General features: G+C 43.7%; 1 protein-coding gene across 1 annotated transcript in view; it reads left to right on the top strand.

Annotated features, from left to right (window-relative positions):
* Positions 1–2,015: 2,015 nt before the first annotated feature.
* The window catches only part of LOC147642246 (uncharacterized), a 40,014-nt gene continuing 24,016 nt past the window's right edge, over positions 2,016–18,013 (top strand). Inside the window, exon 1 of the mRNA XM_086804377.1 lies at positions 2,016–2,530. Coding sequence (XP_086660503.1) covers positions 2,482–2,530 — 49 coding nt within the window. The 5' untranslated portion in view covers positions 2,016–2,481. The remainder of the gene's footprint in view (positions 2,531–18,013) is intronic.

Below are 18,013 nucleotides of genomic sequence, written 5' to 3' on the forward strand. Positions count from 1 at the left end.
AGATTTAAGAAAATTATTGTGTCATAATAGATAGTCCCTAATCTCAATCTCAAAAGGGTATATAATTGCAAACCTACGTTGTAAATCCCTCAAAAGCTATCATCTTGGCTTTTGTTTATGGAAAATTTATAAAAGCTCTCCAAGTTAATCATAAACCTCTTACTTTTATAGGCATTTGAAGACTTGGAGTCATACAAGTTGGTTAATGAAGACCCACAACACTCTCTTTATGATTATGTCATTATCTACACAATGTTTATGCTTGTTCATGATAAAAGAAACTAATTTGAATAATACAAGACTTTGCATGGAAATGTTTGATTTTGGCGATGTAAGCTTTGTAAAACAATTATATAAGTAATAAACATTAAGACCTTTCCACATGGCTATTGTTTGTTCATGAGGAGGCTTTCATGAGATGACAACAAAGATGATGGCTACATGAAGATATTTGTTCATCAAGTTAGGTGCCCTTTCAACTTGGGCTCTTCTCTTTCTTTCACTTTCTCAACGAAGTACCAAAAGATATTATTGTATTCAGAATAAGGTAATTTGAAAGAATTCCTTACAACATTAAAATTTGAAAAAGTATTGCTAAGGAGAGTTGAGGGTAGTGGCGTGTGTGACCACTCATCCAACACTAGAAGATTTGTGAAGATTAACATTGAAAGGGATGTAAACTCTTTAACTTTTTGAAAAGTTCAACAAGGCAACTCTACATAGATTATCATCAAGTTATGTGTTTTAAAGCTCCTTAGTTCATGGCTATTTGATGATGCTAACATCTTTTCAACATGTAACAATTTTTATTCTTATTATTACTAAGGAGAATTTGTGGAAGGGGTTCTACTGAAATGGCCCACTGAAAAGCTAGAAAGTAGAAAGCCATAATGGCTAAAGGAGCCCATGAATTCGTATTAGCTGTTGGGAGATGTCCAGTGCCTATATAAACTATTACAATACGTTTTTGTATTAGGTGGGAGATGTCCAATGCTATGCACAAACTATTTACAATGCACCATGCCGCAAGATCCATCGTAAATTTTTCACCGTCATGTGTAAAAACGATAAAAAAAGGTAAAATGGGGTCCATGAACAAAAATAGCTTTTTGGCTAATCATCTCACAACTTTTAACAAAGATTACCAAAGATTACCAACAACACAAAGTAGGTTGTGTAGTTCATGAATTGGGTTCATGTGATGAGAGATCCCATTCCTTCCACTTCAATTATGTATATAATGCTTGGTTAACACACACTCACTTCTCTCTCTCTCTCTCTCTCTCTCTCTCTATCACCCAATGTGTGGTAGATTGGTTAGCTCATGGAGTTGTTATTCAACACCTCTTGTGTTCGAATCTCACTCCCGTCGGATAGATCATATTTGGTCTCTTGGGATTGTTCCTACGACGTTAAAAGAGCTTCTTCTTCTTCTTCTTCTTCTCTCTATGTGTCTCTATCTCTGTCTTTGTGTGTGTCTATCCCACACACACGCACTTCATTTATATGTATAGAATGCTTGGCTATGAAGTAAAAAACACACACACAGAGGCACTTCATGTATGTATATAGTGCTTGGATACGACGTTGAAAACACACTCACCTCTCTCCCCCTCTTTCTTTCTCTCCCCCACACACGTGTGCGCATGCGTGGACACACACGTCTATTTTATATATACATTCTTATAAAAGATTCTCTCTGCCCCCTCTCTCTCTCTTTTCCTTTCCCCCCTTTTCTTTTCTATTCTTAGTATTCCATGGACAGTTTTGTATCACCCCAGTGAGATAACTATGTTTATGTTTTCTTTCTGTTTTATTTTCCATTCCATGATGAGATATGCAATGGTATCACTTTGGTCTCATAGGCCCATTGGGTCTTTAGTAGACGCTTAATATATCTCTCTTTCTTTTCTCTCTCACACACGTGTACACACGCGTACAAAAGTCTAACCAACGGTCAAAATGGCAGGGGCAAGAAAGTGAAAGAGGTTAAGCTTAACCGTGCCAACAAAACCGCTAATGGCAAAGTAGTAATGGCATGGCGCAGCTTGGAAACACAAGGCTTCGTATTTTCCCGGTTAGTTAGGGCTTTCTCATCACTCCCCCATCAGAGTTCTAATCGATCGAGACCACATACATGCGCTTGATTGCCAAGAAACCCTAAATACACAGGCTTTGTTTTCATCGTCTGCAAAGGGTTAACTAATCGAATCACAAATCTTAAGGCCTGGCGCATGGTTACAGCTTGGAAACAAGCAACAAGGCTTCATCTTTTCCCAGAGTTCCAATTGATCGAGATCACACAGATGCGCTTTTGATTGCCAGAAAAATTGATTAGGCTAAACCCTTGGTTACAAAGCTTAATCAGGATCACAAAGATTGAAGGCGATAACGGACCGTTGGACGAATCCGCGCTTTTCATCATTTTGGCTATCTCTGCCCCACTATGTGAAGCGGAAGTGGACCTTGCAGAGGCGTCGAATGGGATCTGTGTGCTCATGTGCTTGCTTGTCAGCCAACAATGGCGAGGGTAAGCCTTACATCTCTCTCTATTTTTTGCCAAACTGTAGTCCCCTGGAGTATTAGTACTTGTGGTGGCACAAGGAGGGTACGGTTTGCTTTAGTATTGGTTAATTAGATGGTTGGATGGTGATGGGATCATTGATGGATTGATAGTGTACGGAATCTGTATGAATAGCGGATTTGTGATTGGATGATGGATGGATGCATAATGCAAGGTGTATGATGGATCGATGGATGTGTGATGAATGATGGACGATGAATGAGTGGGGAACGTAGTGTGGATTGATTGTTGGATGCACATATGGATAGTTATCTATTACAACAGAAAAACAGCAGTGATCTTAACACAAGAAATAGCATTCATCACCGCGGGCGGTTTTTAAGAGCTTGGTGACAACTTGACTGCAAGATAGGTTTTAATTTGCCAGCAAAGCAGCTTGCTCCAAAAAACATTGCAGACTGAATAAAATCCCACCTACCTCTAGCATCTTACACACATTCTCACCTCCTAGAGAGAACTGTTGCTTCGTCCCAAAGTTATTATTGTAATAAAGTCCATGGTAACTTGTTCAAAAGGTAACTCAAAAATCTTTGAAGAGCGGCAATCTTTGAATGCTGCTTCTTTCCTTTCTGACAAATCGAACATTGATCACATAAGACAGCTTGTGTCATCATCGGGTTTCTTGCATTTCTTAGTATGTGTTCAATTTGGATCATGGTACTCTTGGAGCAACCTTAACCTCAACTTTGGGTGAGTAATAGGTGCTCTTTGTAGAATTATGACGACTGTGAATAGCATAGTATTCTCCATACTCTGTGAATTTAGCCTTGAAGACCTTGTTGGCTACGCAAATCTGTAGTCTTTTGGTCTTCACACTTCTTAGTAGATTTGACAGTGGGGTTGCAATATGTGAGAACTTATTCACCTTGCGCAGACCTGAGCAACCCCAAGATTCTTTACTCTTTCAAAACCAGCGAGCAACTTTGCTTGGGTGCTGACGAGAACATAAGTATTGTTTGTCTCATAGGTCATTGTGGCCTTTTGCAGATGTTAATATGACATTTCGTTTCATTTCCTCTCTCTCTCTCTCTCACACCCATAGTGCCCATGGCCCCCAATGTGTGTGGCCAAAGGGCTGCCCAGAGTCATTAAAAGACCTTAATACAAGTCCTCATTAGCTAGTTGGTGTTGCTAGTTCTTTAAAATAAAGGTTTGAACTTTGCACACACATGGATGGGAAAAGTGACAAATGGCTTGATGACGCTCACTCAGCTAGTAGCCTGATGAGGGGACAACATGACGCGCGCGCGCGCGCACACAAACACACTTCTTTTGTAAGCTAATTTTCTTGGTTTAGATCATTACTTGCTAAGTTTCTTGTTTTATTAGTAACTCTATCAGTTTAACTTTAGATTTTCTTAAATTTGTATTTTGCCCTTGTATACTTAGCAAAACTGTTTCTAGTGATTTTCTTGTTTGTAAGCTGGGATATATCCCAATCATATAATCATGCACGTTCGTAAAAGGTGAATTTGGGCATGTTCCTGGATTCATCTATATATATATATATATATCTATGTATATCCACAATAAATTGCTAGAGCGCATGCAACTTTGCTGCTCCACCATGTTCTTAATCTTGGCTGGGCTCAATGCTTTAGCTTTTTGCAGGATATCTTGTAGTGAGTATTTGAGCCAACTTATGACTTCCAGTGCCAACTTATGACTTCCAGTATTGAAAGCTTACATGCACGTTACAACATCATCATGTTCAGTACACTGCGCTAACTATTAACTTATATTAGAGTTTAAAAGTTTGAACTATTCTCTTGTCGTTTCCATTTGAGATACTCAAGCAATTGAGCTTCTATAATACATTTATAAGTTTCAACGTTACATGCAGAAGCTCAGTGGAACCTTTTACTTGACATAGAGAGATCATTCACAAACTGGAAATGAGAGAGAGAGAGAGAGAGAGAGAGAGAGAGAGAGAGAGAGAGAAGTTCCCAATAACCCTGAGAGCCCCCCCCCCCACCTGTTTGTATTACTGTATTAAATAATGGACTGCCTATTAGATGTAGCACAGGTGCAACAAGACACGACGATGGTCGCTAACAGGCCCCCCCCACCCCACCCTAGAATTCCCGTGTTCCAACACCTTAAAGGCGGAGGGATAGGGGGGCCAATTGGTTATTTAGCCTTTTATCTAAGGTCATAGACCTTCAGATTTTTTTATATGGGATATCTAGGAGTACACGTGTCAGCCGAGGAGAACGACCTGCCAACACCCTCCTGTCATCCAACTCGGTGTCACGCACAATATCTGACAGAGGCTGCAGCATGAGGGATGGCTTGGCTCAGAGGTGCTTAGGCTTGGCTTGGCTCTAATGGCCGCTTGGCTCCGAGGCGCATGGCAGGCTTGGGCTCGGAGAGGCTCTAGGGCTTGGCTTGGCTTGGCCTATGCCTTGCAGCTTGTACACAAGGCGGAAGCAGATGGCAACACAGAGGTAGACTGCGATGGCTCTGATACCATATTAGATGTAGCACAGGTGCAACAAGCCACGACGACGGCCACCAGCAGGTTGCCCCTGCCACCCTGGAAATCCTGTGTTCACCACCTTAAAGGTGGAGGGATAGGGGGGCCAACGGGCTATTTAGCCCTTTCTCTAAGGTCATAGACCTTCAGATTTTTTATATGGGATATCTAGGAGTATACGTGTCAGCTGAGGAGAACGACCCGCCAACACGGACCTGCAGGGCTGTAATTCTCTGTGTTTACTGACCAAATTGACGTGCAGATGCTGAGATATGGGGGCCGAAGGCTGGATGCCAGTTGTAGCATCTGCTGAACAGAGATGTACTTGCATTTTTGCTCCACACAGGCTGACATGCTTGTGTTTTACTTCAGTGCTGTCTTGGAAGTTGGGACTGAATCTAGACCTCTGCAGCCTTGTGTTTATGGAAGAGGGCTGCATCCAACAGCTGTATCGACCATAGATCTGGGAATGAGAGATGCTGGTTGTGGGCTGAAGTGCATGCTTGTGTAGGTTTGCGGGGGCTGGCTGGCTTCTTCGTGAGTAGGTGGACTTCCATCGGGGGCTGATTTTGTCTTGCGTTGACCTCTCCCATGGGCACCTAGCCTTTGGGCCTTGTGCCCAAGGCAATGGGCACCCATAGTGCCCATGGCCCCCAATGTGTGTGGCCAAAGGGCTGCCCAAAGTCATTAAAAGACCTTAATACAAGTCCTCATTAGCTAGTTGGTGTTGCTAGTTCTTTAAAATAAAGGTTTGCACACACATGGATGGAAAAAGTGACAAATGGCTTGGACGCTCACTCGGCTAGTAGCCTGATGAGGGGACAACATGACGCATTACAATCATACAAGAGGGCTACATGGGTATGTGGGACAGGAACAACACTAATGTGTGCGGGGGATGTACACGACATAGACCGTGACTACCCCTTGGTGGAATGTTCCCGGACAAGGGCTCACAAAAATGCCTGGTGTCTGGCCTTATGGCCTTGCACTTGTGTTGGTGTAGTAATCCCACGGTATCCAAGTTCGTGATGCATGTTACATCCCTTCATGTTTAGCTTGATGATGGGAGTCCCATTCATTGCCTCCTGATAGCCTGTCAGCAATGCTGGATACTCTGAAAAGAACTGTGGAATGTAGGGTTTACGGTGCATCTCCACTTGTGAACCTCCTTGAGGGGACATTAGAGTGCATACGTATAGTGTCATATTTATGGGCATGTGAACGGTCTCTAAACTAAGTGTGTGAATACACTTTAGTGCACTCACTTTGAGGCTAGGCCCAGTGCCTATATAAAGGATCCTCATGTAACATTATTTATAAGTGCAATCAAGCTGAAGCAAGTTCCCTTGTGCTCTATTCCTCTCTCTTTTGCAAACGTGTGTGCGCTCATGCAATCAAGTCTCTCCTCTTCTCTCCCATAGCTTTGTGTTTTACTAACGTGGTATCAAGGCTTTGGCTTTGAGCTGTCTTGGTGCGTTTTGCTGCTCTTTAACGTGAAGAATCGACTCCTATTCATCTCGTGGTGCCACAAATGCGTGTGGATCTGTGCATGTGCAGTCCTGCTCCTAATTCATGCGAGCTCTTTCTTGTTTTGTTGCTGTCGGCGCCTTGTTGGAGTTGTGTTTTTGCTGCCATAGCAGAGTTGACTGTGCGCACAGCGATAGGGAGCCCTGGTGAAGTCGTGTGCTGCTGTTCTTTATTGTGTGGGGCTGAAAATATAAAGGCATATGCTTTTTTTTCCATCTTGTGGAGTGATGATTTGCTGAAAACATTGCTCTTCGCGTAGAGGTGAAAACACAAGAGCTTTTGTTGCCGCTCATTGAATGAAGAAAGGGTCCGCTGAAAAACGTGCACTCAGTGCTGATTCCTCATCTTATGGAGGGAGGAAAGGTGATTCAAACCATCTTCAGAAAACGCAAGTGTTGTGCAACTCTTCATCAAGCCCAAGTTGTGGAGAGGATTGTTTCCAGTTCAAACGCAAAGGGGTAAGCTGTTTTTTTTTGCTGCAAGTGGTGCTCGTGTGGTTCTTGGAGTAACCGGTTGGGATGGTAGTACCTAAGGTGGATATGGCAATTGGGATGATCTATGCATACCGTGGTAAGGGGTGGCATAAGTATTGGTTTAGCCTACCACAAGGTGTCATGTCCGCACTATGGAGCCTGTCCATAGGTATGGAAGTGTAGAGAATGCCCATGTTACGACCCTGTGTTTTTCCCTCTGGACAACAAGCAGATGGGCATGGGCACGGGCACGGACAGTGTGAACAGGCCTTAGTTGGATATGATGATTTACAAGCATTATTATTTTTGAGGCATGCGTTTTTGCCATCTGCTTTTGGCGTTTTTGAGAAAAAGCGAATCGTATCTTTATAAGGTGAAGGGTGGCACATGGTGTATGATATTCCTTGAGCAATCGCACTGGCACGTGGAATATTCAGGCGCATCACCTTGGATTCAGGTTGCCGTGTGGAGTTGCCGCAGCTGCGCGTACATATGGTACTGGCGGTCGTGCGTGAGGAAGTATAGGCGGCGGGTGCTACTGTGCGTATGGCTACCAGGTGGTTGTACGTGTGGTACAGGCTGCGCATAAGTGTGGTATAGGCTACGCGTATGTGTGGTATTGGTGGGCGATGCTACACGCAAGGGTTACAGGCAGGCTGCAGCCAGCAAGCTACATATACACAGGATGATGTTCTTGGAAGAGATGTGTGTTGCTCTTCGTCCTGGACTTATGTGTATTCAGGGATTGCTTGACGCGTCCTCTATCTTTCTCTCTCTAGGTTTCGGCAACCTTGATTGGATAGTTTATCTATCATAGAAACATGACATTGGTTTTCGGGAAGAAACAGGATTCTGGTAATGAGGAAACAGGCCTATGGTTTATGGATACAGGTCTTTGGTTTATCGGATACAGGTCTTTGGTTTCATGTGGAAAACATGTCTCTGGATTCATGTGAACAGGTTCTAGTTTTCTCGAGCTTACATGCAAGCTGTGACTATAGGGAGGACGTGGTTTGGTTCAACGCTATTGCTGTTCGGGAAAGGGTTTGTGGGATCCATGGTACAGCTGGAGAAGACCTTTTTAAGCAGGGAGGTGTCGTATAGGTGTGCCTTCTCTATGGAATACTTTGTTGTAATAATGAGAGTTTTTATTTGGAAGTCCTGGGTGAAAGCTTCGAGGGATCCTATTGGTAGAGGATTCGACAAGTTGTACTTTGTACTCAAACTTTGATCAAGTAAAGAAATACCGCTAGGAGCGCCACTGCGTTTTGGGGCCAATCGGTGTCCTTGTACTATTTGCAGGAGCACTCTAGCTCCCCTTGTTTGTTTCCTTTTCTAGGTTCTCATGGGTGATGAAGTGTTTTATGTGCAAGTGTTTGTTTCACCGCCCGTCAGATTTGTGAAGGCCGGTTTCAGCCCAACTAATGACAATTGACTCCGGATCTTTACTTTCAACGATGGATTATTGGACCGATCCAACTTGCTTAGCTCTGAGAACCCAACAGGTAGTAGAGATGGATGCCATGCCTCAACCGGACCTACATCTACGCCAATTGTCATGTGGATTGACACCTCATGGTAGGGGATTGATGTCTACACTAGGGGCCAGTAGGCTGGGTATGAGAGGCTAGGGATTTTGGTCGGCGTGCATATCGAGATTACGGTATTCCGGTTGGCTTGGGAATGTAATGTCTATGCCTGGAATGACCGCCTGTTACAAGCTAAAAGAAAGGGAGATTTACCAATATATTCTTATGCATGGCATACTTGCATGCCTAGAACTATTTTCGCGTGAAATGTTTTATCGCGTGCAAGATTTGTGTGTAGAGTTTACGGGCAGGGGACGCCCTCTCGTGAACCGTGCGTGTGAAAGGTCCACTTATGGGAGAGGTGTGGTTTTGATTGAGGTGGCCCAATGGCCACTCATTATACTTATGGAAAGGATTATCCTCTCCCTCCCTTCAAGGGAAATAGGCGCCTACTTCATGAGGAGATAAGGGAAGGCGATTTTCAGCAAACCAGTCCATATACATACTTTTTGGCATGGTTTCTTGCTTCTCCAACTCTTGGAACAGCCGGCAAATGAGTGCTACATTGCTGTCCAGCCCCTGGGAGTCCTTTTCAGTTGCTATCACTTGGATATGCACTTGCTGAAAATGCTTTGGAGCATTTCTATCACCAACAATTTGATCAAAAGCTGATTTCTTCTCTCAAAATCAGAAAATTCAGCGGAAAGAGCTTTCACAAATTCTCTTTACCTACTCTACATCTGCAGGCTTGACCATTAAGGTCTTCTATGACTTGGCTTGGCACACACATGCTTGTGTATGGATGCCAATGGAGCATAGCTGCTTGTGGCAAGACACTGGAGATTAGGGAGTGAGGTTCTTCGTGACTAAAGTTGTGGAATCAAACTCTGCTTCGACAAAACATGGCTGGAAAATGTTTTCATTGCGTGGATGTCACTAGAAATTTGGCATGTGATGCCCATGAAGCTTGTATCTTGAAAATTCCTTGATAATACAAACATCAAGGGGATCGGCCCTTTCCGGCCCTATTGCAGTGTCATGTAAATTTCAGCATTGCTATGTGCCATTTCATCTTGTTTATTAGTATTAATAGTTTAAGTGTGTGACAAGATTGTGCTCAGCCCTAGCCCTATGTGGGGCAATTACATTGGTGTCAAAGCTTAAGGTCTTCCTCCTTTCCGTGTGGAAGATGATTCTATCTTGCATTGCATACACTAACTGTTAGTGCTTTAAATGTTATGGCAAGCGATACATGTAGTGGAGTGAATGTATACTCAAGAAGGCAAGCCCGTGGAGAACAGGTTGTTGAAAATGTACACCATGGAACCCGTGCAAATGATGAACAACTATGCCGAAAATGTATCTCATGCATTCCATGGCAATTATGCACATGAGGGACAGCCGTCCCGTAGTAAAGGGAAAGACTGTGGTGATTGTGTAAATGAGGGACAGCCGTCCCGTGGCAAAGAGAAGGTGCAAGACACTAATGAACTTGATGCTATGCATGCTGAGATGGAAAATCTCAAGAGGCGCTACGTGAGAAAGATGCCCAATTGAAGAGTTTGCATGAAGATCCAGAAGTTAAGTAGGTATTTGTTGCACAAAGGCTCTCAGCTTTTGTGAATGCTGCATTGGAAACTGTTGCACTTGAATTGGGTGTCAAACCAAGGATCAAGGTGATACGGTGGAGGAAAAAGAGGGCGAGCTTATGTTCAAAAAGCCACCTTGTCCAAACCCTCTTGGAGCGGCTTCCACAAAGCTGAAATCTACAAGTCAACAAGAGAGCAGTAACCTGTCGCTCTATTACACATGGAATCCCATCCCACAGGCATGCTTCTTCATTTTCAGGTACACATGGCAGGGAACCGACTCATGTTTTGGCTCCTACGTGGAAGGAATTGGACTGTTACATTCCTCATGGAGACAAAGGCAAAAGAAGAGCCAACATTGGTGAGGAGGATGTGCATCATAGCAAGAGGGCCAAAGAGTTCAAGGTAGGAGACAAATCTGTAAAATTTGAGAACCACCATGGTGACGAGTATGAGTCTACCAAAGCTTTATCTTTCATCTCCTAGTTTGAGATTGTTTTTCACGAGGGAGAGAGAGTTCACAGAGGGATCATAGCTTAGACATGTTGGCATGTACATGAAGGGAACTATTGCACATTGGTCGTTGGCCGAGAAGCTCTTTGGCAACACCATTGCTACATGGGCTGAATTCAAAAGCAAATTTTGTGCTCAGTTTGTCTCTCCCAATTTTGCGAAGAACATACGCAAAAAGTGGGATTAGTTGGGCTAGAAAGAAGGGGATTCAATCACTTCTTATGTATCAAACTTTTGGAAGGTATTATTGGAAGTGATTCCCTTTATGAAGATAGATGAAGAGGAAAAGAAGAGGAAGTTTGAGTTGGGGTTGCAACCCATCTTCCAAAATGCACTAGAAATTTACCACAATCAAACTCTTCAACAACTCATAAAGTTAGCTTTAGCCTCTGAGCAACTCAATGTCAAATGGGTGCAATCAAAGATTGACGTAAGCATGGGAAAAGAGAAGGACAAAGCTAGTTTTAGCGTGCAAAAAAGTGGACAGCCACCGAAAAGTGACTTTAAGGATGCCAAAAGTGCTTTGAAAGCCGAAAATGTACAAGAGAAGAAGCCTTGGAACAAGAGAAGCACTTATGGATTAGAAGCCTTGGAACAAGAGAAGCACTTATGGATTATCTCAGTAGCAAAGGGCACAATACATGCGAGAGGGAAAATGCTTTAAATGTGGTAGTAAAGACCACATATCGTGTCAATGTACAAGAAAGCAGATGATCGTAAAGTGCATGTGAGTATGGTGCCCGATTGCAAGGCAATACAGGACATGCAAGCATGGATAGAGTGGTATGCAAAGCATGGGGTGAACTTAAAGATCAGCCCGCCTCTTTCATGTTTGGTGATTGCTCTACCGACAGCTTCATCTTTCTATCCGTGTGCGTTGACTGCTTGGATAGGGTAGAGCACTTGGATTCCAAAAGTGCACAAGTTCGGGTTTGGGGAAAGTGAATATTTGGGTTCTCTTCAGTGCACTTGGGTTATTTGGGCTATATTGTACTTCCCTACTCCACCAATCCTTACCTCATTGCACATGGCTGAAATCCCTCACCCAATCCTTGATCACTTGATATTTGTCATGGATTCACAAATGCAATGACTTGCTTCTCAGCATGAAGGCATCCATAGATACGCAGGGGCTAAAATGGAGACTATATTTGTCTGGCTTGATAGGATGGAGTTCGCACCTCGAGCACCTAGTATTCCGGATTAGGAATCTACAAGGGCTTGTGCTTCGGAGCAAGTGTTGCACGATTTTCGAGGATGAAGTGGAAAAACTTTATGGAGGAGGAATTTTCACTCCTTTGAATGTAGGCAAGGATGTACTAGATGCGCTTTGCTCGGCAGTCATCATTCTACCCTTGTGCTGGCAGGAGATACGCCGTTCGTATCATCGATTGTCTCCTTCGTGGAGTCCTTGTCGACCAGAGTCTCCAAATAGCTCCTGCTCACCTTCATCGACTCAACGTCAAGGGACTTTGTTTGCCTAGTTCTTTTTCCATGCCTCATGAGGAATGAGCTCAATTATTGAAGCTTGTGAAGCCTCCCAAGTTCAATGAGAAGATGGACGAAGAAGTCGGCACCAATTGGACCCGCGAGATGGCTACCACTAGCAGCAGGTGGTTCAAGTACCTTTCAGCTCCATTTGGTGCATACAGCTTTGATGGATGCTGCTTTCTTGTGAGAAGACCACCTTAGGCACCACTCTGTGACTTGTTGGGATAACCGCCACAAGGTAGTCTTGAAGAAGTTTATTCTCGTAGATTATGAGCGTGAATTGAAGAAATAGTGGGAGCATTCTATGGAGAAACAAGTGGAATCAATAACCGACTCGCACTCGTTTTTGGAAGCTTTTTGCTCATGTTCCCAAGGACTGTCCAATGGTCGGAGTAGGTTGATTGATTTGTTGATGGTTTGAAACCTCCTTTGCATGTAGACAGTCGTGTAGACGGACCCCATGATCTTACAGATGCGGTTTGTCTTGACACAACCCCCTCCAGACGTAGGAGAGTTTGAAGTCTAGGACTCAACAACAACAGGAGCAACAGAAAGGCAAAGACAAAGGTAGCCAGTCCAAGGCCAAGGATGGTAAGGACAAGGCAAGTAGGGGGAGTCTGAGTGACTCGCCTCACCCCTGAAGAGTGTTGTGCCAAGATGGCAGTGCTTTTATTTTGACTCCAGCATGCACATCACGTTGAATTGTTCGAGGACCTTAGAGGAGCAATCCGAGAAGAAGGCTTCTTCGGAAACGTAGTAGTAGTCTGAGGAGAAGGCTTACCATAGGGTGAAGGAGATGCATGTGTGCGCGTCTCAGCTTTTTTAATTTCCCTGGTCGAGCACACACCCTAGGGTGCTTCATTGCATCATGCCACAAGTACGAACAAAGGAAGTTTTCAGCCAGGTCTTTGAGAGAGAGTCTTTAGATTCGCCGTTTGCACTCAGTGAAGAATCTTTGGCTTGTGTGGTGGTTGCTTCAGTTTCTGGGGTCGTTCATGAGGACTCTTCTCAACTGCCATTTGCATTGGGTGGAGTATCTTCAATGTTTGATGTCATGGAGGCACCACAAGAGGACATGGCATCTGATTTATCTTCACCTTGCGAGGATAGGCTAGTTGGTGTATCTTCACAGTACATAGATTTCTTGGTTACTGACAACTGTACAGAAAACGATCGATGTTTTGACTTTAGTGTATCAGCGCGGATGATGTATTTCTTGAAGTATGTTTGACATGACATGGGTGGTTTAGACATACAGTTGCGGAGTAGTGTTGATGTATATAGATTTGGTGCAACGTTTCTAAGGAGTATTGTTCTTGGTTTTGCTTCCTTCCTTTGGGGTGCATTGGAGTTGGTGCAAGCAGTTCTTGTGCTCCATCTGAGTTGATGCATTAGTGGTTGGGGACCGCAGAGTTTTGCTTGGCCATTCTTTGGATTGTTCTTCTTGTGGGCTACTGGAGGATATTCCGAGGTCTGTATGGACAGTTGGATAGACGGGGAGTGCGCAGGTCCTTTGTAGGTCTTCGTGCTGTTGTGGCGAGGACTGAATGTGAGCCTTTGCAGTGGACACAAAGTGGTCTCATAGTGTTTGGGATGTGGGGTATTAGCTTTGCTTGGATTTTTTCCTTTTATGGAAGGGCACTTTATATGAACACCGTGTAGTTGAGAGGACAGTTGCAATGCAAGTAGGAGAGAATGTGACACACCTATGAGTATGTAGGCTAGAGCCACACATCAGATAGCAATTGATGGATAGGGTTGGACAACACATGTGACACGTGGTAGTGATGATGTGGCAGTGACATGGCATTGATGACGTAGTTGTCGGGTACAACTAGCCGGGCAGCAATACTATTGGCCGACTAGGAGCATTGGTGCATATATATATATATATATACGTGGGTAGCCAAATTGTCATATTCATCTACGTTCCGTAGTGTTGGGAAGACTTCATAGGGCGTTTCTCTATAGGCTAAGTGCTAGCTAGAAGTATTTACTAGGTCATAGGGCTGTGATATGACGTCTTCTTTCTCAGCCACATCTTGTACTTGAATTCTAGTTGTATTACTTCTTTCTTGTACATAATACAGAGCAGTAGTTTAGGACTCGTATGTGTTGTATGTATGATTTTGCCGCGCTCTTCTTTCAAACCCTAGCACATAGGTGCAAGTGTTCTACACGTGTACATCCCAGCTTTTTTCACATGACTGGTTCAGCACACTTCAGGGGTGCTTCGTTGCATTATGCCATACATTAGGCCATAGGCACGAGCAGAGGTACATCAGGCTGGTACAGCATTTAGGGCATCTGGTACGGTTGGTACAACAAGTATAGAAGCTGGTACAGTAGGTACATTGGCAGTACAACAGTTATAGTGGTTGGTATAGTAGGTACAATGGTTGTCACAGCAAGTACGGTGGTTGGTAAAGAAGGTACAACGGCAATATAGTAGGTACAGTGATTGGTACAAGTAAAATGGTCGATAAACCCAGTACATCGGCTAGTACACTTGAAATAGCAAGAATACCGCCATAGAAAAGCTAGAGAGGTAGAGTATCATTTTGTAGAGGAAAGTGAAATAGTGTGGAGACTCTCCATAGAGTGTTGTAGACAAGAATGTGAGCAACCAACATGGTAGAGGCTAATTTGTAGCAACAGAGCCTGCTGAAATAAAGACAGAGGGATCCAATTTATAGATTTGTGGCTCTCATGAGCTAGAATGGCAATAAAAGCTATAATGACAAGTGGAGAGGTAAAGTGACGAGTGTGAGGTGTAAGCCCAGTGGGGAGTGCAGTGACAGACTCAACCATGTGACCAAGAGATAAAGATAGAGAGAGAGGGGAGAGAGAGAAGGGAATAGGGATCTTGCACAATACACCACACTGAGCGGGGAACATGACCCACCCCCTTTCAGGAATCTATTTAGGAGCAATCCACGGGCATGTTGGCCAGGATCAATACAATCAATGAATACAAAACAAACAAATATGGCGATGTAGGATATCCAAGTCGATGTCGATGTCGAGGCAGGTTGGCTAGGATCAATACAATCAATGAATACAAAACAAACAGATATGTCGATGTAGGATATCCAAGTCGATGTCAATGTTGATGTCGATGTGGAAGATCTCTGATGCCGAGCACACCACAAGGATGACCCACAAGAAGCTCTCACCGAACTAGTACCAGATAATCCAATGAATCCAAGTCCAATGAATCTAAATCCAATGAATCCAAGTCCAAGTCTAAATCCAAGTCCAAGTTCAAATCCAGATCCTAATCCAAGTCCAATTCCAATCACAGCCATTAAACAATCCACAAAGCTGAAAATAAAAGTTGCACAACTGACACCACATAGAGGCCGGAATGGGCTGACCTCCCCCGTGGAGTATTTCATTATCCAAGGAGAAATATAACATGTACAAGCTTTGAGGCTCAAGCCTTCCTGGAAGATGCCAGATTATCCATATACAATCATAAACCTGTCCTTCATCCAATATGGCTATCTAACATGTCCTTCCATAGGCACACAAACATGTATAACAGTCCACATGGCTCTTCCATATGCGCATAAACTTGTATGACAACCCATATGGCTCTTCCACGAGCACATAAACCTGTAAACCAGGCCATGTGGCTCATCCATAAACTCATAAACCTGTAAACCAGCCCATGTGGCTCATTCATGAGCTCATAAACGTGTATAAAAGCTTGTATGTCGCATCCACCATGAGTGCCAAAACCAGCTCATATGGCTCATCCATGAGCGCATAAACTAGTATAACAGCCTGTATATCACGTAAAACTAGAAATTTCAGCAAGCTTTAGGACTGTTTTACTGAAAAACAGCCATCCGGGGTATGCAAGATGGTGTAGAGTAGTGAAAATCATCTTCCCCAAGCTGGATATGGCTATGGTGGGTTTAGAAATGAAGAGAAATGGAGAAAAATCAGAGTTCATAGCCTCCAAAAACCTGCTTGAAGCTCAAACTCGCCCAAGTGATAACTCTCTCATGTTCAAATAAGCAAGAAAATGCTACAATGCCATGTGTAGAGTTGAATTGACAAGTGTGAGGACACTTGTCTCACTTTTATCCTCTTATCTGCCACATGTCCAAAATCCAAAGGCCAAAAATTCCACAATCTTTAGCTCTAAAAATATCCTAGATGATAGCTAATTTCACATCGGTGCTTTGGCAATACTCGATCTTTGTCGAATTCCGGAGGTAATTACATGAACGGAAATTCCATCGGAGATCGCCAAAAATAGCAACTTTTCCTAAAATTTAGGAGATGATCTCTTTGTGTTTCACCACATGAGAAATACATGTAAGCACCATGTAGAAACCTGTTTCATTGCTCGATCTCCCCCAAATTCTCAAGAGTTCACCATACATACTTTCCACTTGACACTCCAACTCCAAAACCCGTTTCTGTGTCCAAGAAACCGTCTCGAGTGTATGGACCATGCTACGAACACTTGGTTCTAATCCCCCATTTCCAAAGCTTGTACATTCTTGATCTTTTGGGCATCCAAAGCCCATCCACACACACGTATTTTGGAGATGCCCAAAATGATACATCCCATGAGTAATCTCTACAACTCCTATATTCTTGTTGATGAAGGAAACCATGGAAAAGCTCTTTCTGGCAAGAAAACTAATATAAAACCTGTTTTAATGGTTTTTGGGGGATAAAAACCTCCAAAAAGCAGTTTTAAGAGTTTTTGGAGCAATTTAGGATTTCTGAATTTTTCAGTCTATACAGCTCCGTACATTTCTGTACAATCCCGTATTACTGTATAGATCCATACAGTCGTACGGATAGGTGATGACGTGGCCTAACAGTTGATGGAGACACCCTTGAATCAACGGGCAACGATGAAAAATTCCATGATTTGATTCATGATCAAGTAGATGATGATGGAGAAGATGATCTCCCGGCTTCAATGAAGATGGCAACGTGATGAAGAGGTTCTTCTTCAACTTGATGCTCAAAAGAGACTCTTGCTTCTTTTATACTTGGAGAAGCCTTGCTTTTTGCCAAAAAGTGATGCTTTTGCATTTTTACTTTGTTTTTGGTCTTTTTAATAGTAAAATATTACTCAACTTTAGTCCAAAGTTCTTGTTTTGCATTTCCTTTTTTTTTTTTCTCGGGAAAAAGATCCTTCAATTAGTTAAAGAAAAAAACAGCCGCAAATGTACAACCACGAAGGGCTAAATGCAAACTCGCCTCATATAAGGGCGGGTAACAAGTAGTCATAAGGGGAAGAGATGCTTCTTCTTCGGCTAGCCGCTCTATGAGAAGAAGGCTATCTTATACAGGGGGTTTGCCGGGCCGAGGGGGGGGGGTGGCGGGGGTGGGGGACAACCACACAGGTGGTGTGTAATGCCAAATCGGGTCACTGTCTCTATCTGTGAGGAAGGGCCTGACCTCCAAAGTCTCAAGAAGGCTTCCCGCCGCTTCCGCATGTAGTCAGAACCTCCATGTAACTTCCCCCACTTACCGCGGAGGGTGTCAATGATATCAAGCCATATGCTCTTGATGGTCTCGGCCGGCGGAGTGTGGGTACCCTTGATGGCCTCGCTGCATCTACCACGCCAAATGTACCAGGTTGCGATGCTACTGCAAATCTTCCATCTCTGGCATGAGCCTGGCCGCCAGGCACCTGTAGGAAGGGTTGTGACTGGTTCTGCTGCAATACAATGGTGAGAAATGTGAAGGGCTTGTCCTCCCCTATCCTCCTCATAAGCCCTGATTGCACTAGCCTGTGTGGCCCAAGCGACAATGCCCCAAGTGATGATCCGGGTCAATGGCCCTGTCCATAG

The sequence above is a fragment of the Cibotium barometz genome, chromosome 1, assembly GCF_041138505.1.
Source record: "Cibotium barometz isolate CiBa-2024 chromosome 1, ASM4113850v1, whole genome shotgun sequence".
Taxonomy (NCBI): Eukaryota; Viridiplantae; Streptophyta; class Polypodiopsida; order Cyatheales; family Cibotiaceae; genus Cibotium; species Cibotium barometz.